A 22,339-nucleotide genomic window follows, 5' to 3' on the forward strand; every position below is an offset into this window, starting at 1 on the left:
CATATAAGATGTGTGTGATCTATAGCTGTACAAAGAATGCCCTCTCAAGGAAAATAAGTTTTACCTTACATTGTTGATTTTTTGGGAAATTTTTATCATTGCTCCATTCATATGTAGCCACCATGGTGTTAGTGTGCCTTTCACCACTTCAGTAAATAAAACCATCTCACAGCTGGTCCAAATCACAAGACAGGAAAGAAGAAAAGTATTTCTGAGATCTAATTTCCTTCAGAATGGCACTATTTTAGGCACGGCTGATAAAAACCTAACACACAGAAATGGTTTTAAATTCTTGCCAATTTAGTTTATTTCCCAGTCACGAGACCTCAGTCACAACACTTCCAGAAGGTAACATCCAAAGCAAGTCTGGTAAATGCTATTGGTGAAATAATTAGGTTTGGGACCAAAAGCACATGAACTAAGTTTAAAGAGTTAGTGAAAATAGGGCAGGATAGATTGACAGCAGTTTAAAAAAGGGCCACTGCTGAGTTTTTGGAAGACAAAAAAAATAAATAAAGAAAGACATGATTAAGGTTGGCAAACCAAAGACTTGAGCCAAAATTGAGAATTTATGAAATAAACTTAATTTCATTTTGCTCTTTTGTGTCAAAAACTAAGTGCCTACTCTGCTTAAAAGGAGACAATGATCAATGTTTTGGGTATACTGTTGACAACTGGATGTAAAAAGTAATCAAGAGACTGACAACAATGACAATAATAGGTTTTTCTCCTTATTTGAACTTCAAGGAATTATTTTTAGTGAACACATCTAACAATAAGAAAAACTTTGATACGGCTGTCACATCAAGCCATTCCAGTTTTGTAGCTTGAAGGCCCTCAGATGACATGGAACAAAAAATGCCTGTGTGAAAGCCGGGTGTCTGTCAAAGCAGGAACTGGGAGGCGTTGAAAGCTGACCTCTGAGGGCAAGAACTTCCCAAAGCCCCTCTGCAAAACAACAGCAGACCCGGCAGCTGAAGGTGGGGTAGAGGCCGATGCTGCTGCTCTGGCTACGTGTCTTCCACTTTAATACCATCCACAAAACAAGATAGCAAAACCCTGTGAGACCGTCAGCAGGTGAAAAAAAAAGAAAAAACCCAAACCACAGCAGATATTACCTTGCCGATATGATCTGTCTGGAATGTGGTAGAGTCGTAGCGTATTTGAACAGACATGTTTGTGATCTGAGACACAACAACTGACATATGGGAGAGTTTGGTAAACAGCAGCTTGATCCTGACCTGAGAACAGGAATTGTTTACGAAATGACACACTGCATGTGTAATTCATATTGTGTGCATAAGTATGATTCATGCACACATGCATGATTCATTTACATGACTTATTAGCATGCATAGGTCAACACTGACAAGTCAAAAGAGGCGGGTCTATCTAGATGGGTGGAGGATGTCTGAGGAGTATGCTGGTGTCGATTCTCAGTCATCCAGGACATGACAAATCCAAAAAAGAAAAAGAAAGAAAAATTTTGTTTTTAAAAAAATAATAATAATTTGTCTGAGGAGGTTTCATCATTTATTTTTCCAAGTCATAATGTAAAAAATATAATTTTCTTTTTAAAAATAACTATGTTGGTCCAGGTGGTCTGGACCCATTTTATCCGCAGATCGGTAGTCTGAACACAATCTGTCCTGAGTTAAGCTGTACGACCTCCAACTGAACCGACCCACTGTGGTCACTGTGAGATATAATGTGCTGTGTCAGTCAAAGGACAACAGTCTGAGTAACATTATGTCACATTATATTTGTCTAGTTAAACACAGCACTGATGTTATGTTCACAATGAAGTGGTGTAGAGATCAGCTAACAACTGTCATTGGACTGTGGATTTTTATAGGTTAAAATCTTCAGTCTTTGCTCCAACACTGAGCTTTCAGAAATCACTAATCACTGTATGTGTCTTTTTTCTTTTATATTGCATCTTTTTGGTAATTGAGCTTATTAAGTGATAACGCTGAACAAAGATCCGACCAAAATGGCTCTGAAATGTGGAAATGTCAAAATAATATAGTTCAGTTGGTGCAGTGGTTAGTGCTGTCGCCTCCCAGCAAGAAGGTTGCAGGATCGCCTCCCAGCCCGAGGCCTTTCTGGGTGGAGTTTGCATGTTCTCCCTGTGCATGTGTGGGTTTACTCCGGTTACTCCGGTTTCCTCTCACAGACCAAAAACATGCATGTTAGTTTAATTGGGAACTCTACATTGTTCCTTGGTGTGAGAGAGCGAATGCTTGTCTCTATGTGGCACTGTAATGGACTTGTGACCTGTTCAGGGTTGTACCCCACCTCATGCACAGTGCATGCTGGAGATAGGCACCAAGCTCCTCACGACTCCAGGTAAAGAAAATGGATGGTTGTCTGAATGTGATGTCATTTTAACAGAAACATCAGCAGACCTTCTGTGTGTGTGTATCTGCATACAAAACTGACATAATAATTGACATCTAAACACAAAAAGTTGTGGGGTACACAATTTATCATCAAGCGTGAACAGAGGTGTCAGAGCTGACCAGTTGCAGTCAAATCACCCAAAACAGATTTTGTAACAAGTACAAGCAGCGCCTATTAGATCAGAAAGGTTGTTTATGCAGCAGCTACCATTAAAAGAAATGTTAATGAAGGCGTCATGATGAAGCAAGCAGTTTGCTCTCTGACAGTTAAGTAAAATTACCTCACATGAACCATGCAAAAGTTGCTGGGTTTCATTCGTCAGTTGTTTTCATGTTCCTTGTGCTTTTTCTGGCCATTGTTCAAAAAAAGCAAGCAGGCCACTCCCACTTCTGGGACATAAATCAGCTCCAAAGAAGAGATAAACCAAGTGATTTATTTAAACCAGGACTGTTTTTCTAACTTTGTGTCAATCCAAAGTGCATGTGAAAATTTGACTACACTTTGTCTGCAGTGCTGCTGTCACATGCTCGGGGNAGCAAGTTTATACTCATCATGTGTTTGTCCGACAAATGGGATGCTGCAGTGAGTCACTCCTGAGCCTGAATCACATTTGTAAACAATTGAAAACATTTAACAAGAACTAGTCATGCACATAGGTCTAGAAAACTGTGTTTTGCCTTCACGATAAGTTGGATGCAGGCCTTAACTGGTAGTGGTTTGCTTTGCATATATTTTGCATGTCAGACCTGCAGAGACAGCAACCGGTTTATTACCATCTGCACTGAACTTGTGTGGCTGTGTGCTACAGTCTGGGATACCATTTTTGGAAGTCCATAAAATGTTTTTAATACAATAAGCAACCATCTTCCTAAATACTGATTAACAAACACCGGCTTCATCTGGCTAAGGAAGCTCTTTGTGATAGAAAGAAGTTGCATATTGACAGGGAAGGTGTTGTTCAAGGAAGAAAAACAATTTTCCTTGGAGTAAATAATTTCCAATAAGTATCACATTACAAACTGTTATAACATTTACAGCTTTACGTCTCCTCCTACCAGTATAACAACTAATCAAACTTGATAGAACGTTCCTAAAGCTGACACACCTTTACCGTGAAATGCCTGAGCGTATAACAAAGTCACATCTAAAAATATGTCAATACTCTACCTTAAGGACATCAGATGACAGTAATTCTGGTGAATAAATGTCTCAGCTTGTCCATAGTCTGACTTTAAGTGGAAGGAATTTCAGACAGACGAGTTATCACATTCACAAGTCTGCCTGCTCTGGACACTATCCCATGACTCGGTTTTCTGGCTGAAACAGTGTGTGAGGTTGTTTTCAGGTTATTTCACAGGGTGAAAAACAGGGTGAGAAGGGTCAAGAGCTGTGTTTTCTTGACTACAGGACATTTTTCCTCCCCTCTTGTTGTTTATAAAAGTTCTGTAACCAAGCATTTCCCCCTCCTCTGTACTGTTGCAGCTGCTGATCCACACCGATCCACATGGGTCTCTGTGTAAACACTGACTAGCCCTAAGTGGAAGACAATGTGGAAACGGCTGGATGAGGCAGCCTGCATTTGAAGACATCCAAGGATGGATTTCCAAATGAAACACAGAGATGACATCATGGCAAAGTCAGCTTGCAGAAACATGGAGAGGCCTAGTAATGCAACACCATACATAAACAGTGGACAGCTGTATTTATAGGAGATTGTCTCATGGATCTATCTGCCTCCATAAATCCTATTATCTGATTTGTAGCCGTTCTCCTGCCCAGCACCCAACAAGGGACTGCAGCTTTGGTTTAAATAGTGGTATTAAAGTACACAAATGCTGGACGGTCATCACCATTGTTGTGACATTAGTGGACGTGGCTGAGATAAAGACATCTTTACTTGATTAGACATTACCTCATTATAGCCATATGACAGTTTGTAAATCAGTGAGCTTTGTATTTATTTATTTATTTTAATAAAACAGGTGTCAGGTACTATTCAGGCTTAACATTATGGGTACTATGGGTGACCTTCCATGTAAAACCAAGCAATATGATTTAAAGACAATCAATGCAAAGTCATGAAAAAACAAAATCATAAAGTAATAAACTGAATTCACACAATACCATCCTTATATTGATGGTTAATATGTTCTTAAGTTGGAAATTTATAACCTAAATTTGTGACCTGATGCCAGCTGCCACGTATGTTTGTTTACCTACAGAAACGTCTGACGTGACTAAAAAAAAAGGTCAAATGTTTAACTCAGTCCAGCAAGGTGTGTTTGAATGATGCGCCCTGTCTTTACAGCGCTCTGCCACCACTGGTTCATCCCCAAGATTTATTCTTGACAGTTGTCTTTTTTGTTCTTACCATTCTCTTACGTGTTTAGCAGCAGATTCCCTCTCATATTTCCACAAAAACGTCTTCTTTGAGATGAACTATTTTGTATAATCAGACCGCCATTTTGTTCGTCAGTGTAAAGGTCATGGTCATGGTCATGGGGTCAATCAGGACAAAAAAATGCATAAGTAAACCCAGCAAGTGCATAAACAGATTAAGGTGTGCATTTTAAATGGACTTATTGAAGCGATTTCTTTTGTAGTTATCATATTATTTAGATTATTTAGGAAGATAGCTTTGGCATTAATAGTATATTAGCCAGGTAGTAAAAGCATTGGCAAATGTCTTAGTTGTACTTGTAAAATATTTATGCCAAAAACATTCTGCAGGAACGATCCCTTATCATTTAGCATTCAATCCAACTGATTTACCTGAAGGAAGGTAAAATCTGCTGTGAATATGAGACTTTTTTTAACTCCAATTGACCTCTGACCTCACTATCACTTACTAAACATTTGTCCAATTCTGCCATATTTGTTTGCCTACAGACTACTGCCGGCCTAATGTACATCAGTCAAGCTTTCACGTGGTTTTTGGTGGATCCAGCCCTTTGTTTCTGTTGAGCGCAGACCTGCATTTCATTATTGCATTCAATATATCTGAAAAACCATTGGAGCAAATTCTTTTAAACCCGCACTACTTTATATACTTTTTTCATGTTTGATTTCATGTTTTGCAATGAGTCTCTTTAAATGTGAAAAGCAGGTGTCCTTTCTGCTGGGGACTCAAAGAGACACGAGCTATCTTGATGAAAGTGAGCTGCACCTGCTGCACTTATCTGAGACACAGAAAGACAACAAACACAGACAGCAAACTGAGGAAACTGGGTTTCACCTTCCCCCCACAGTCAAACTTTTCTGAAGATGAAAGCAGGACTTTTGCTTCACTTACATATCTCCTGAGCTTTTTCTCCGGCGGTGACTTCTTCAGCCAGCCTTGGTAGATGATTTCTCCACCGCTCATGTTTGCCAGTGTCCCCTGTCCCCTGTCCTCTGTCCTCTGTCCTCTGGCTGCTGCTTCTCGCCGTGAAAGAAGTGCAGTTTGTCAGCAGCAGGACATGCCTGCTCCACAGGGCTTGGCTCTTCACAGCGCTGTCGGTGTTCGGCTCTCCCTGCTGCAGTCTGCGGCCCCCATTTGGAAATCAGAGCAGGGAGGGGGGTCGTGGATGGAGCCGGCTCCGGAGCACTTCGGGCCGGACTCTGACGGCCCCGAGGACGGAGAGCCGCGGGGAAAGTCGTCAACGGATGCCGGCTGAGGAAGTGTGTGTGTGTGTGTGGGTGTCTGCAGTTTGTTTTCTCTGCTCACACCACGCCCACAGAGGGATGGGCTGCTGGGACGAACAGGCTGAAAAAAAAAACAAAAAAAAAAAACTAAAAAACAAAAATAAACCCATATTTCATTATATTTAATCCATTTTTTTTTTTACCTCCAAGGGTGTCACTTAGAAGTTAAACGTACTTTGTTTAGGTTTGAAAAAGATTTGATTTGTAAAAAAAATGTCATCCATTCAAACATTTCATAGCAGAAAGCAAATTCTTGAAATTATGATATGCTGGGGTGTTTTTTTTATGTGAAGTTACAATAAACAGTGCTAATTAAGTGATAATATAAAAAATATCGCTTCCCCTCAGTGGCAGAAATGGGAAAAAGCTCCATCTTGTGGAAATCTGATTCACTTAATGGTAACAGAAAAAATAAATGACTGTAGCTGTTTTTCAAACTTTGACGTTAATCACAGTTTGTTACGATATTGTGAAATCTCGCGAGAAGTGATAGCTCTAAAAATGTGATGATGCTCATCTACTACCACACCAAACTTTACCTTAGTATCTGTGAAAGACCTGGCTTCAATCTTAAATTAGTTGTAGATGTACATACAATGATTAATAGCTGAAATCTGATTAGTGGTTCATGAAATATTTTACTAACAAGTCCAAATGCCAAAATTTGACCTCAGATGATGCAGTGTGTAGTGTTGGGGACAATGCTCAGCTACTGCTACACCAAATTTTAACTCAATATCTGTAAATTTGACTGAGTCCTTTTCGTGTTGGCAAATATCAACAGAAGGGCAGCCAATAAATATTTTCTGAAAGTTGCAATGATCTATCTGGAGGTTCTTGAGAAATCTTGCCAACAGATAAACTGGGATGATTCCAACGATCAATGTTTTAAACAAAAATATTCAATGATGTGTAGTGTTTTGAGTATGTGTGGAGGATGATGCTTAGCTCCTACCACCACATATTTTTAGCTCAATTTCTGAAAAATCAAATCAGCCGAATTATACTCATTTTTGTGCTTCCTGAAATCAGTTTGCTGTGATGGCCATTTTGCATTGGGTTGACTCCAAAGGTCCATCAGCTGTGGAGGTACACCCAATTCATTACATTTTGCAAACAGACAGACAGAGTTGACTCCAAGAGTTTTAAAAATCAGATCTTGTGCGATCAGTCAGCACTCCGAGTATGTATTGAGGATGACCCTTCAGCTACTAACACGTCAAATTTTAGTTTAATTATTGTAAAATCAGCTGAGTTATAGTTACTTTGTGTTTCCTAAGGTCACTCAGCTGTGGCAAGCAAGTTGAGTGGGGTTGATTCCACAAGCTAATTAGCTAGATGTACATCCAATTATCAATCTGAGAGTTTCATTAAAATCCATCCGCTGGTTAATGAGATATTTTGCCAATGCTACAGGCAAACGCACAAACATTGCCACCTTTGACAATTAACATGTGACACGTTTCCTGTGTGAAACACATAAACTCAACATGTGGAAAATTAGTTTTCACCCATGAAAACTTGTGAAATTAACACGTGTGAAGCAGGTTTCATACCTGAGAAACGTGATTTTGGAACATTTTCAACATGATTTAATGTTGGGTCACCAAATGTGACAAACATGCTAAATTTGTGGCCTTTCTGTAAGAAACGCATACTCTTGCAGGAAAAAATGCACTAATAATACAAAAATATTAGTTTAGTAAACTAAATACATTGCTTAAAATTGCAATCATTATATTTTATTATTACAAGTACAAAATATAACATTTAAACACCAACAAAAAAAACAAACAGCAAAAAGCATCTTTATGGATGCTTCCAAGAAGCTTTAAACTGTTTTATAAAAGGCAAGAATGGGAAAATCTTGGGAAAGGAATCACATCTTTTATGTTGTCAACACCCAGAATGCACTGCAAATATCGCTCAAATCCCAGCCCGAATCCACCATGTGGGACGGAGCCAAACCGCCTCAAATCCAGATACCTGCAAATTTATAAAAATGTTCATTTAACACATAGTTCTTTCTTCAAAAATGCTGTTGAAGGAAATCTATTTTTTCATTTTGATAATAATCCATTATTTTACCAGCTGTAGGTGTCTGCCAATCCAGCACTATAAACACACAAACAAAAAGGTCATTGGTCAAAATGTTAATATCTGCATTAAAATCTCATCTATGGAATAGTTTTAGTATGTTATGAATGTTATATCCTGCTTGGGAGCTATATTTGACCTTTTTTGCATGTGCATATTGGAGACAAAATTACATTTAAATTTACACAATGCCTTTTTACAAGTAAAAAACAAATGAAATGTATATATTGTTTGTCTTCATAAAACTGTAAAAAATCAATTACTTTCTGGTTATTTTATACTCTATACGGAATATTGATTTTGCATCCAAACATGTAAAAAGGCCTGTAGAATTATGCTTTTTATTCTGCTACGTCATGATAAAACACACAGTTGTGGCACTATCGTCTGATGCAGTTTACTGTAAATGTAACAGCGTCAGTGTTCAGATTCTGAACTCTTACTCCTGCAGCCGATCCTGCAGCAGATCCAGCCTCTCCTCTCTGAGAGAGCCCCCACAGAGCTCTCCAACTCCTGGCACAAGAAGATCCACTGCAGCGACCTGCACACAAACAGCAGCCAAAACCAGCTCACGTATGCAAACATATTCAGCTCAACTAGCACCACAGCGTATGAAATGAGTGGATAAATGTAACCACATGTTACCGTGTGCTTTGGATGGTCCTGGTTGTCTCTTGCATAAAAAGGCTTCAGGTCATAAGGATATTCAGTGACAAAGACTGGAAGGTTGCCACAATGTTTCACCACATACTTCTCATGTTCTGTCATAAGGTCACAACCCCACTATAGAAAAGAGCAAAAGGTCAGAGCGAAGAGAACAAGTTAACAGCAAACATAATGTAAAGGTAGATATTGGAATTATTCTATTATAAAAAGAAAAATCAACTTACATCTGTAGGGAAGGCAAAATTCTCTGAGCTGCGGTTTAGGATGTCTATGGCTTCACTATAGGTAACCCTTAAAGAAAGCAGTTTCACATTCAAGACCTTGAACATCTGACTTGATTATTAATGACATTCATTTTAAAAGGTTTGGAATAACAAAAAGACTCACACAGGAAATTTCTTCTTTAGCATAGCATCTACAGTGTCCTGAAGATATATGAAGAGGAAAAACAAAGGTTCGCTGAGGTTAGAAGAAAGTCTGATAAAGTCATGGCCATATATCATAAGGAGCCAGGTTATTTAGCCGAGTTTTTCAGGAAGTGTCCTTCGGGACTCACTCTGTGCCCAGGAGTCACACGCTTGTGAAACAAATCCACATCTTCTGCGCAGTGAGCCAACACGTGCTCGGTGGCAGATCTGAACATGTCCTCCATGACCTAAAGGACACGCCGAGGTTAATTATTTCAACTTTCCAAATGGGAAACTTTAAAATAAACTTGGGGAAAAAACATTTATTTTAAAATACTGCTCTTAATCTGCCTATCTTCATTTCAAAAATGTAAAAATTTGCCTGTTTTCTCACAATTTGAGTCGCCAGATAGTCTCTGACAGTCAGTCGCTTAAATGCTACTTTTAGTCCCACATATTGAACCTTCACCAGGAGATTATGTAACATAACCTCCTTGATCACTAACACAGAACAATGCTGTGCTCAAAGATGATGACATGGCACACCTTGGTGAGATCTTCTAAGGACTGAGTGAAAGAGATCTCTGCTTCCACCATGAAAAACTCAGCCAGGTGGCGTCTGGTTTGGGAGTTCTCGGCTCGAAAGGTCGGCCCAAATGTGTAGACTCTTGAAAAAGACCTGCAGGCATGTGTGATATGAAGTTTCAAACATACTTCAGTGATGTAAGATAAACAAATCCTAAAAATTAGCAGATTTTCATTCCAAGATTAGACTTTTTTACTGTAGTTTATCTCACCCGGACATCACCTCCAAATGAAGCTGTCCTGATACGGTCAAGAAGGCCGGAACGGAGAAAAAGTTCGTATCATCAACAAACGCTGGGCCTGAGGGCTGAGGAAAAAACTGATTTTATTATTTAAACTCACATTAGAGCTTAAGATGACACTGAACAGATTGGTTTCACAGAAAGTTGATTTGTAATGCTCACTCACCTCAACTCGAAAAAGCTCCCCTGCTCCTTCACAGTCATTTGAGGTAATGACTGGTGTGTGAATCTGTACAAAGCCATTGTCCTGAGGAAAATAAATAAATTAATTAAAAAAACATAAACATTTGCTCTGTATCATGTTCAAATAAAACTCCTACACTGATTTTCTTACCTTGAAATATGAATGAATGGCTGTCGTGGCCTGACTTCGTACCCTCAGCAGAGAGCTGAACACATTTGTTCGACACCTCAGGTGAGGAAACTGGCGAATGTACTCGAGACTGTGTCTCTCTTTGATTTTAAAAGGAAAATCCTGGAAGTAAAAAAAAAAAAGCATCAGTATTAATTGACATTTTCTCTAACAGTAACATACATTTGATAACACACTGTGTTCCTACCACAGGGTTACATTTTCCAACCACGTGAATCTGCTCTGCTTCCAGTTCAACTGGCTGCTTCGGATGTGGACTTTTCTTAAGAACACCCGTGACTTCAACGGCGCTGCCAAACGTAAGCAACCTTAAATTGAGAGAAGGAAAAAAACCCTTAGAGAAAAAGACAAATTGTTTCAGTTTGTGTAGCTTTTGTTTCATGATGGTTTCCATGAAATAAACTGGGACTGCTTACGGATTGTCCAGCTCCGCTCCAGCAACAATCTGCAGCGACTGTAAGGAGCTTCCATCGTTTACGTGGAGAAAAACATTCTTCTTCTGCGATCTAACAGAGCGAACCCACCCCTGCAGGGTAAACAAATCAAAATACATGGAACTGCTGCTTTTGGCAACACAAACACAAGTTTCCATAACCATACTGTTGAGTCAGAAAATAATTTAATTCCTCACTGTTTCTTAAAAGGTTGGCTATAAACTGTGATATGATGTTCATCATGATAACATTTAGTTAAAATGTGTTTTTTTTCCCCCATCTTTCTTTATTGCAAGAAAACATGAAAAAACAACAACATACGGGGTCAGGTATATAGAGTATATTAAATAGATGTACAACTTAAAAGGGCAAATCAATCAAAACAACAAAAGTATAGAAATCTCTGTATATCTTACCCTATCTTTTAAGAGAGTGAACTTAAAATTATTCAAAATTTGTTGCTCCATTTGGATGTGACAATTACCTATATGTATTACTATGTTTTGGCACTACATCAGAATATGATTAGCTCAAATGATCCATGCAGAACAGAATATCAAAGTTATTAAATAAAATATGTCAAAATGTACTTCAATCCCATTTGAAGGATGTTTTGTATGAGCAGTGGTATCCCTGTTACAATAACGAATATAGAAAAAGGGGTTTGGGGGAGTTTAAAGAACTCTAATATAAAGATTTGTGTTAAAAAAAATAATTTACAACTAATTTAAATTTTAAAAAGTGCGAATAAGATTAGCAGCTTGACCATTCCAGGAAGATGTCGGCTCCACGGATCTACAGGATTTACACGAGAAACAAAACAATGTTACCTGAACTTTAACATTTGCTCCCAGCTCAGCTCCAGAAAGTGCTTCAGATACTCTAAGTTTTAAAGGAATATTCTTACAATAATGACGCAAACCAAACAAAACACCTCGATAAACTGAAGAAACGAAAAGCGTCTTAGCTACAGCCCGAAACATCGTCTCGAGAGCCGCTTCCTTCAACAAAAAATAAATAAATAAACAAAAGAACTAAAATCTCAAACTGTTACTAAAAACACGAGTGCGCTGAAAACAGCATGTTTTGTGAATTTTAAAGATTTTGCTTCCAATTGACTTTCATTTCTCACGTTGTAACAGCAGTAAAAACACTTCCTGTTACGGTTCGTCATCATACGTCCAACTCGGTCACGTGTGATCTAATAAACCAATGACATTTCGTCTTTGAGTCAACTGCTGCAGGGAGTTGTAGTTTTGTTGAGAATTACAACTCCACCAGCCACTAGTCTCTTGAAAGTAGTTCTTCTGTGTGGATGTCACTTCCAACACAAGGCTATTTTTGTTAAAGTCTAAGGGTACAGCTATTTATTCTTTTTTTGTTGTTGTTTCAAAACCAAATAAAATTTAAAAAGTCATGGGTTCAGTAAGGTCTCAGGAGTTTCTAAAAAAAACAACACAATTTAAAAATATCAGCACCAAATTTTATGTTTCAAATTGATTCTTTGCAACATTTCTTTTCCCACTTTCTCTTTGTTCTTTTTTTTCCATTGTATTTTTTGGGCTTTACTCATTAAGCAGGAGGGGGGCACAGAGAATTAAGCTGATTTTTAAAGGTGCAACCCCTCAGAATCCATGTTGTGGTGCTGCAGAGAAAAGAACAGTTCCAATGGGGGTGAAATATGAGGATCATATTTTGTCATGCAAGTTTTCGGTGCATGTTGAGCCCTCCTGTTGGTCTGTTGCTCTGTGACTCAGTCAGCGTATAAACATAAAAGCAAATTAGCAATGATGAGCCTGATCTAGACGCTTCAAGAGAAGCTGCTGGATAACACTGTACTAATGATGTATGAATAGAGAAAAATAATTATTTTAAATTTTGTAAATAAAAAAGTGTATAAAGTTAAAAGCAAGATAAATATAAAGATAAGTCTGAGATATAGAGAGTGATTAATATGTATATTGTTGTGTCATAAACTGCATGAGATGCTCTAGAGTGTAAGCTAGATTCACACGCACACACCTTATAAATAATAAGAATTTACCTTATCTTAAAATGAGGAAAATTTGGTTCAGGAGCGAAGCACGAAAATAACAATCTCTGTGCAGAGTAAGAAAGCATGAAAAGGGTCTTGAATTATGTCTGATGGAGTCCTGCGATTATAGAGAGCTCACTGCAGGTCACATGTTCATGAGGAATACAATTATGCCAAAATGATAAAGTCTCTGCAGACAAGAAGCACTCACACCTCTCCTTGGCATTCACAAGCAGTAAGCTCCGGATACTTCTCCCACCCTGATGTTTTCAAATAATACTTAGCTTTTTCTTTTCTTTTAATTTATACTTTAACTTCATCCAGAGATGCTGGCTGAGAACAAAGTTCACCCACAACAAAAGATTGAGAAGGTGCAGGAGAAGAAAGTTAAATCAAAGAGAACAATTTATGGTTTTAAAATATGAGTATGTGCTGATTTGCTTTTAAGAAAGGCTCAAACCTACATTTTTCTTCCAAAAGTCCTAAACATTCACCTGGACCGAGCAAGCCAGGTGATGGTGGACATCAACAACATGGTGGGAAGCATTATTATTTCACTGATTCTGAATACAGACAATCAGGATTCCCCAGCTTCAGAGGAGGCTCTGATTATCTCCTGCTCCTCAGGTTGTGAGCAGCCACAGCTGCCTTCTGTGGCAGGAGGTGAGCAGCCAAACCAGACTGGGCTCAAACCAACGAGACTCGCTGCAGCAGGTGGCGGCGCTGCACAACAGGAGCTTCTGACCTTCTGTTCAGTTGGCTTTCCCACAACCTCAGTTCACAATCTGAAGCACTTCACCAGGAAGACAATGAGTGGAGGATCTCCTGCCTGCCAGTGTGGCCTTTTCTTACATCTGGATGCTTTCTTGAAAAGCTGAAGATGAGCCACACTTATGACCGTTTGCTGACACACTGCTCTGCACACATCTGTAAATTCTGCTCTCTTTCCCCAATACGACACAACGTAGCTATACTTTCACTACAGCGGTTTTCCTACTTTACTCTTAAGCAACTTAATGCATACAAATTCATATGGCCAGAAGAGCTGTAAAATGTCTTAAATGATGCCTTGTTTTAAAAGCAAATCTCTGAGGATAAGGTGTTTAAGAAGCAATGATTTCATAATAACAATAGAATATTTTAAAAATTCTTTTTACATATAAAGGTTAAGAAAATCAAAACATGCAATTTAAAAAGATCTTATAAAGCTATGATTTTATTCTTTGACAAAAAAAATTCATGTAGATTAAAAAAAAGTTCTGAATACTTGCATAAATTATCTCCTTATCACTATCAGCAGAGTGGGTCAAATTTGTGCCAGGTAGGAAAACATGTTAAAACTTGTCTTCATGTACACGAAAGCTACCAAGACAGCTTATTTGGAAAAGTACATTTAAACTATACTTTTAACAGTTTAGTGGATTTATTCTGATTCCCTATGAGACGAGTCCTGATTTTCTCATGGGAATTCTCCTTCATCTTGCATGATATATTTGCTGTCAGTACAGGGTTCATTTGTGCGTAAACCCTGTTAATTCAGTAGTCTCCATAAGACTGGGTCTCTTCCCACAATTTGCTGCCGGACTAAATCAGACCATGCCAGCAATATAATAAGAAGCCCAGACAATTATTCACCTGGTCTCGCCTGTCAGCTCTGAAGCCCCCTGGCTTAGGTCTGGCCAGCATACAGAGAACCAGGTCTCCCCACCTCCAGCAGCTAATGACACATTACGATTAAACCTAACAAGATGCATTTAAACATCAGCAAAATCATTTATATTAATTATCTCCAGCACGGATAGAGATGTAATGCACACAGTCTCATTTTAACAGGAAGCAGGACATTTACTGATTAATAGAGAGGGTGATGACCTTTCGAGAAGCTCATAATGACCAATAATAACTACCTAAAATAAATTTATAATATGGATTCATTGAAATCAAAACCAACTGCATGTAATGAACTTCTTCCTCTCAAGTGCAATCTCTCAGTTTACCACAAGGCCATGCTGTAGCTCTATGTGAGTTCCCACTGCCTTCCCAGATCCCCACCAACTGCAGATTTATTCATTTACCCTCGAGTTGCCTTCAATATATTATTCATTTGCAGCTCCAAGGTCTTCTAAAATGAAAACAAGCTGGCATTGTTATGTTCTCTCTGCAGTTCCATTAAGCATAATGCAAAGGACCTGCTGGCTTTCACTGGCAGCAGCCAGTCCAGCTCAACAGCCAGTTCAGATTTTATCCAAAGCTGTTCTCTGTGAGGTAGAAGAAAACGGGGAGGCTAGGGTACCCACACTGTTTTTTTTTTTCCAACTTTATTTGTACATTCACTTTTTTTTTTAAGGCTTGGCATATGTCGACTTGCATGTGGGAGAGATGCCTGGTGGCATGTCGCATCATTTCAAAGACTCATCCTCCCACAGAAACCACAATGTATGCATGAAACAAGGTGAAAACAGTCTATAGGATTGTTGCACAAGTGAGGAAAAAAAACCCTAAAGTGAGCTGTTATCTTGTTGACACTACTATTGCAGTAAATCAAGAAGAGACGATGAATAGTACTCCCTAATGTAAGATTCCCTGTAGCTTGTTTTTGGAACTTGTGCTGGTAGAGGAGTTGTTTGGCAGTGGCGAGACAACCTTATTTGAGCTTAACAACTTGTTAAAATCAATACACGATTAGTCAGCAAAACAAAGGATTTAGCTGTAAAAGCTTGCATCTCAGGAGGATCACTAAACTTGAAGAGCAAGTGCATCTTCTGCTCTCTGCAGGCCCGTTTGTCCAAAGACCGCAGAGTCCTAATGACAGCACCGCCTGCTACGAGGCTTCATCAGCGCCTCGAAATATTCTGCATTCACAAATGGAAGGCTGCATTGATTTTATGTAACATGGCTCGTTAAGTGCTGATTAGACCATTATAGTGGTGTGATATCAGGGAATGTGTTTGGGTGACAGGCGGCCAAACACAAATCAAAAGGAACTAATCACCCTTTCTAAAAGAGATTTGGGCTGCTACACTGCTACGCCCACGACTGTTCCGTTACTACCACAGCGATGTGGTTGTGTTCGGTTTTATATTTAGTTGATCAGTTTCAGACACTTGAAGCTGATGCAAATTTAAGGCCTAGCATTTTTTGAAGGAATAGATACTTCCTGCTGTCGTTTGTGCCAGAGATTCAGAGTAAGTTCATGTTCTAATGACACAGGGTTATAGCAGTTATAGAAGTTTGGGGCAAACCTTAAAATAACATTTTGTGTGATCACATGCGATAGTGTGAGATGTCACACTCAGAGTATGTGTTGGGGATGACTTTCAGAGCTACTACCACATCAAACTTTAGCTCAATATCTGCAAGACTGATGGAATTATAGCCATTTTTGTGTTTTCTGGGATCAGTTGCCTATGGCAGCCATCTTAAATTGGGATGACTCCAAAATTTAACCAGCTTTAGATGTAGATTTACTATTATTTTTTAAATTTCATTAAAGCTTGTCTAGTGGTTCATGAGATATTATGATAACAGGCACACAGATGAATACACACAAACAGGGACAAAAAGATTATTGTCTGCTGCCTTTGCTTTTTGGCAGCTGACAATAAATAAATTTTATTGATAGATGCATCTATTAGATAGAAGATCTGCTGCAGATTTTCATTATTCTTGATCACTTTGGACATTTAATTTCTCAACAAGCTGAATTAGAATCCAAGCAAATATAAACAGAGAACTGCTCAACATCAGCTTTGACTCACGAAACACAAAAGTCTACGAAAGAGGAACTCCTTTTTAAATTGTGACCCTGTTGAACAGCCAGAATGAACATATTCATGCTTTGTTCCACAGACTATAGGTAATTAATCTTTAATGTAGCCCTTCAGTGCCTGTTTTTTTTTTCTTCTCCGACAGTTCGAGTTTATTGCTCATCATTTTGAGAGAACTCTGCTCTGAAAGCTTTTCTTTAAGCTTATCTTAAAAAGCATTTGCACTTCTGAAATTACTTCTGCCAATTCTGGGTCAAACTTGCTGCTGAGTTGAGTGGGATTTGTGTATGCACTCGTGGACCCCCCCAGACAGAAGGTTGGCGATGAAGAGTGACACAGTCTCTTCTCTGATTACACTATTGTTCTCATCTTGTGTCACATGACTGTACTGCTTACTGTAAGGCTTTCCATGAGATACTGCAGCCCTGAGTCAATATTTAAATCAATGCCTTACATTTGTGTACAGTAGTCTTTAGTAGTATTTTTGGAAACAACAATCTTATTATTGCCTGCCGCTGAAGGTAAACAATGTTTTTGCCATTGTCTGTGTTTGTCTGTACATTTAGCAAAACATCTCAAGAACCACTGGATAATTTTTAATGAAAATCTCCCAAAATAATTATTGGATATACATCTACAAATGATTGATTTTTGGAGTTAAGCCAATCTAAGATGGCTGCCACAGCTAAGCAAACTAATCAAACACCAAAATGGCTATAACCCAGACAGTTTTTACAGATATTTAACTAAATTTGATGTAGTTGCTGAGATATTTTGATATTCTCATATTTGAAATTTAGATTGAAAGAAAATTCCTAATGTAAATAGGAGACAGACTGGAGTGTTCTATCTTTAGGAGGACAAAGTTTCATCCCTAAAAATGTCTCAACAGTTTAAACCTTTTTTTTTCACTGAAGCACATCGAAGAAAAGACCCCCCTCCTGTTACGAAAAATATCAGATTTTTTCCATCCAGTGGTTCTTGAGATATTTTACTAACAGTACAGGCAAACACAGACACTGAATAAAATACATTACTATCACCCAAAGTAAAATTCACACTTACTGTATGTTTTTCTAGCAGCATCACTTTTCAGGGCTGGCTATAGGAGACTACAGCGTGGGCCATGCTTTTCTGTAATCCTCATTTACGGAACAATTTGCAGAAATGAGAGCAAATGGTAAATCCTAATTATCCCTAATTCTAATTAAATCCAGGTCTGACACGACACAGCTAGCTTTAGTTGTAGAGTTTCCTCTGTAATGCAAGTATAATGAAATATTAAAGCTATAATGATACTCTCTGTTTAAGAAACAGCTTTAACCTGAGAAACTATGTTTGTTTTTATTCTTGTTTTGTTTGATTTGGTTTGAATTTCTGCTTCGATGTTTTACCACCATATAGTGTACCAAACATGTAAGATTTGTTTGTTTGTTTGTTGGTAGATGTTCATTTTGGTTTTATAAAAGAGAAATCTCCACTTCCACCTGAAGTCTTTCAGGACATGTTTTGGCTTCCAGAGTACTTTTGCTCACTGAATCACTGCCAGAAATGTTGGATATCCATGTTTTTTTCCTCTTTAAAGATCTTCTCATAAAATTACATTCAAGTCAAAGTATTTTCTGAGCGAATACGTATTGCCCACTGCCTTTCATGCCAAACCTATCACCTTATGTTGAGAAATGACAGAGCAGCCTTTTTGGTAAAACCTTGAAAATAATTAAGTAGCACAGAGTATGAAATGGAAATAAGCCTCAGCAACAACCACAGTACACCTAAGTTCAATATATGTAAAATTGACTAATTTAAAGCCATTTTTTGTGTTTTTTTTTTAAGTCAGTAGGCTGTGTCAGCTGTCTTGAACTGGGTTGGCTCCAAACGGTAATCAGATATAGATCTCCATCCAATGATTACTCTTTGCAAGTTTCAATAAAATGCCTTTTGTGGTTCATGAGATAATTTGGTAACAGACAGACACATAAACACACACAGACAGGCTAAAACATACTCACCTGCCTTCACCTTTTGGTGACAAGGGGTAATGAGGATATTCTGCACATCCATGCATTTTTGAAAGAGGAAACCATTAAAACATTTAAATAGACCAGTGACTCTTATAAAGTTTTGTTTAAAATGTGACATCTCTTTTTTGCTTACCGTTGTGCAGCAGTTTTATAATCTGTATTATAGAATAGTTTGACATTTACAGCTAAATGGGGAACCTTTGAGGCACATTCTGCACTCCACATTGAGGGCTTTTTTTTGTTCAACAAGCACTTTGTTTTCCAGGACAAACACAATGTCCCATTACAACAGAACCAGGAAAATAATCAGCAACTCACTAGCAAGCTACAAATGAGCAGGCAAGGCAGAGGTGTTTTTTTATTTCTTTTTTTTCATCACTCAGTGACAAACAGCACAGAGAGATGATAATATTTTCCCCGTCTCTCTCTGTGTGTGTGTGTGTCTGTGTCTATTACTAAATTATCTCATGAAGCAGTAGACAAATTTTATTTCAGCTTGCACAAAGTAGTCATTGAATGTACAGCTACAACTGATTAACATCCAAGATGGCCAACCTTGCTAATCAATATTATGCAAAACAAAAATTGTCAATGCTCAAGTCACTTTCACAGATATTGAGCTAAAATGTGATGTGGTAGTAGCTGAGAGTCATCCTCAACACATACTCTGATTGTGACACTTTGCAATATAAAACAATATCCTGCATAGAGCTGTTTTCAAGGTTTGACCAAAATGGCTAGCAACTTCAAGGAATTAGGCCTTAAATTTTACTTATATGGGAGAATTCCTGTCCAGTCCTATCATAGATGTGTCTTTCAATGCCTGTATATTTCTTTTACATTCCCTGTTCAAGCACAGGATTCAACAGTAAGTGAAAGATAACTGGTTTTACTGCTGTGAGCAAAACACTATTGCATTATACAGCAGGGATAGCTTATTAGCCTTGACACACACAATGTTTTAATAGGGAAGAGGTTTGGTTTGACATCAACTCTTCTGCAGGTAAGTAAGTCACACAGATGTACATTTAATCACAAAGGTCAGGAAGCCGAATTAAATCGTGTGATACACCTCGGTGTCTTTGCCGCAGGCTGTTTCAAGTCAGATAATATGTGTTCCAACACTCCTGTTCACATTGAACAGTGTGTCCTGCATGTCCCTGCTCTGGAGATCAGGCAAAAATGTATTTCAGTAGATCAAAATAGCAAGCCTGTCTCCTCCTCTGGCTACTTCATTCCCAGCGTATGCCCAATCATAAATCGATGACTAATTACTTGAGTTTCTCCAGACACAGCAGCTAGTCTCTAATTAGCAAAACAATGAGCGGTAATGTCTTGGGTTTCCATGTGGGCTTCTGAGTTCCACTCACTGCATCATTCTGGAAACGTGGCTATTCAACCAAAGTGTTTTCTATTTTTCAAGTGCATTTATGGAAAAGGGAGGCCTGAGCCCAGATGTTGTTAATAATTATAGCAGTTCCAACCTGCTTGAACTATCCATCAAAACAAAGGAGCCGTCACTCCACATCCACATCCACTGCAGGCTACAGTGCATTACTGAGGAGGTGGGAATTTTTCTGAGAAAATGACAAACGATAAACCTAAAGCAACTGAAGGGGATCTAAAGAAGAAAAAAAAAGATTTAAAATTTTCTCTGCTAGGGCAAAACACTGTCCTCCAGCTGCTTTTTATATTTATTTATTTACTTTTTTTTATCTGATTTATTTTGAAGTCAGCCCCATTCATTTACCTTTGTTGAAGACAATAAAAAAAAAGCTTTTATGAAATATTCAGTTTATAAAACAAAATCCATGGTGGGACCTGTGAGCTGGCACCATAACTGCATTACATCATGAATAATAATAATAATAATAATAATAATAATAATAATAATAATAATAATAATAATAATAATAATAATAAAAAACATGTTTTAAGGAAACAAAATAATTCCGTCTAAAACAAACCAAACTTAATGAAATGCTGCTTTCTAATTTTTCTATTATTTTATCATAAATATTGTCTTATTTTTAAAACTTTATTTTCTGACAGAATTGCCATGACTGTATAAAAGCTGTTTGAAGAACTTGAATGTTATTTATCAAATCTGAGCACTGAGCATTACTGATTTTCTTTACCAGGGCTCAACATCAGGCAAAAATATGTGTCATTCTACAGTAATGGTTCAGAAAATTCAAGTCCTAGCATTCCATGAAGATATGCATGTTGTCTGCCTTCCATGTCAGAGTTTGAGACTAAAATTATCTTATGAGACATAAGATTGACTATGTTAAGTCAAATTTATAAAACAATTTTATGAGCATTGTTGTGGGATGTCATGCTCAGAGTGTTGTGATAATTTATAATAATTGTTCATATAACACTAAATACACTAAATATTTTGCACACTAAATATTTTTGAAACAATTTCAAGAAGCAACCTTCATTTACATATTTCATCACATTTGTTATGGTAGCGAATGAGACAGCACCTGTTGATAATTAGTACTTATCTCTACGGAAAACTTAATAAGGCTTCATTTTATGGCTATAAAAAGTTACACGATAAGCTGTCCTAAAACATTAAGCATTCCTTAACCTTTCAATACATCTAAATGCTTCCAGACATGTGCTGTGAACGCGCTCTGATTCTTTGCCGTGGACAGATTTGACCTCGGGCATAATTAGCCTAATAAAAGCATTAGATATGCTGTCAATATGATTTGCATAATGTGCAAAGGCAGTTTCACTCCAGAGTGCGAGCGGTGTCCGTGTGGCTTAAAAATGCTGCAATGACATTTTTTTCTGGGTCCTTTGTTCACACCTGTCAGGGGGAAAATGTGATGGGAAACGGCAGCCGCAGCTGTGGTTTTGGCCTCTGGTGAGCCCACTGAGACCACCGAGGCCCTGCTGGAGTCCAGCACACATTAACCAGGCTTACACACACGTTTCTAAAATACAAACTTTTTTTCTCTTGTGTTAAAAGGAATCGTTTCTTAGAGGCTTAATTCTGACATAATCCACTCAGGTGAAAGGTGAGACAAAAAGTAAGATGGTTGCACAAGGTGAGACAACCATGAACAGAAAAAAAAATAAAGACCTGGCATTCCTAGAAGGAATTTTGCAAAATGTTACATTCAGAGTATGTGTTGAGGATGCCTCTCAGTTACTATCACATCATATTTAAATGCAATATTTGTAAATTAAACTGAGCGATGGTCATATTTGTGTTGGCTAATGTCAATTAGCTGAGGCAGTCATCTTGAATTGGATTGCCAAAATCTGTAAAATTGTCTAAGTTATAGCTATTTTTGTTTCTATTAAAGACAGTTGCTGTGACAGCCATTTTGAATCATGTTGGTACTAACCAACCAGACAGAGACAGACACACACACACAGGTAAAAACATTATCAACCACCTTCACCAGTCAGCGGCAGGCGATAAAAACACAAAACTGGTTCACATTATTCACATTTCAGGATTTGAGACTGACAAAGCTCTTTAGGACATGGAAATCAACTTCATTCAATCCTGTATTTTTTGTTACAGACGTCAAGAGGTTAAAGCAACTTCTAGTTACTTGCTGGGGTGCAAGGCCTCAGTAAGAATCACCCCCCCCCC

General features: G+C 38.1%; 2 protein-coding genes across 3 annotated transcripts in view; both read right to left on the reverse strand.

Annotated features, from left to right (window-relative positions):
- gab2 (GRB2-associated binding protein 2) overlaps window positions 1–6,095 on the reverse strand; it is a 40,867-nt gene extending 34,772 nt beyond the window's left edge. Inside the window, exon 1 of one of the 2 annotated variants that reach the window (XM_017416447.3) lies at window positions 5,696–6,095. In XM_017416447.3, coding sequence (XP_017271936.1) covers window positions 5,696–5,767 — 72 coding nt within the window. In that variant the 5' untranslated portion in view covers window positions 5,768–6,095. The remainder of the gene's footprint in view (window positions 1–5,695) is intronic. The other variant, XM_017416446.3, reaches the window with a different exon arrangement.
- Window positions 6,096–7,807: 1,712 nt separating this feature from the next.
- nars2 (asparaginyl-tRNA synthetase 2, mitochondrial) lies at window positions 7,808–12,058 on the reverse strand. Its single transcript, XM_017416450.3, has 14 exons — window positions 11,722–12,058; window positions 10,874–10,983; window positions 10,645–10,765; window positions 10,419–10,559; window positions 10,251–10,331; window positions 10,055–10,149; window positions 9,804–9,936; window positions 9,407–9,505; window positions 9,238–9,275; window positions 9,075–9,141; window positions 8,830–8,967; window positions 8,628–8,725; window positions 8,176–8,202; window positions 7,808–8,073 (listed from the first exon to the last, which is right to left on the reverse strand). The coding sequence occupies exons 1-14, from the start codon at window positions 11,872–11,874 to the stop codon at window positions 7,929–7,931; spliced, it is 1,446 nt and encodes a 481-aa protein (XP_017271939.1). The 5' UTR covers window positions 11,875–12,058; the 3' UTR covers window positions 7,808–7,928.
- Between the last annotated feature and the right edge of the window lie 10,281 nt (window positions 12,059–22,339).

This window comes from Kryptolebias marmoratus, linkage group LG2 (assembly GCF_001649575.2).
Source record: "Kryptolebias marmoratus isolate JLee-2015 linkage group LG2, ASM164957v2, whole genome shotgun sequence".
In the NCBI taxonomy this organism is placed as follows: domain Eukaryota; kingdom Metazoa; phylum Chordata; class Actinopteri; order Cyprinodontiformes; family Rivulidae; genus Kryptolebias; species Kryptolebias marmoratus.

Excerpts from the sequence above, each read along its gene's own strand:
- nars2 (XM_017416450.3), bottom strand. The coding sequence starts at position 11,874 with ATGTTTCGGGCTGTAGCTAAGACGCTTTTCGTTTCTTCAGTTTATCGA. Across the intron at positions 9,506-9,803 it reads CCTTAGAAGATCTCACCAAG|GTCATGGAGGACATGTTCAG; the intron begins GTGTGCCATGTC and ends CGTGTCCTTTAG. Across the intron at positions 8,968-9,074 it reads ATTTTGCCTTCCCTACAGAT|TGGGGTTGTGACCTTATGAC; the intron begins GTAAGTTGATTT and ends TCTTTTCTATAG.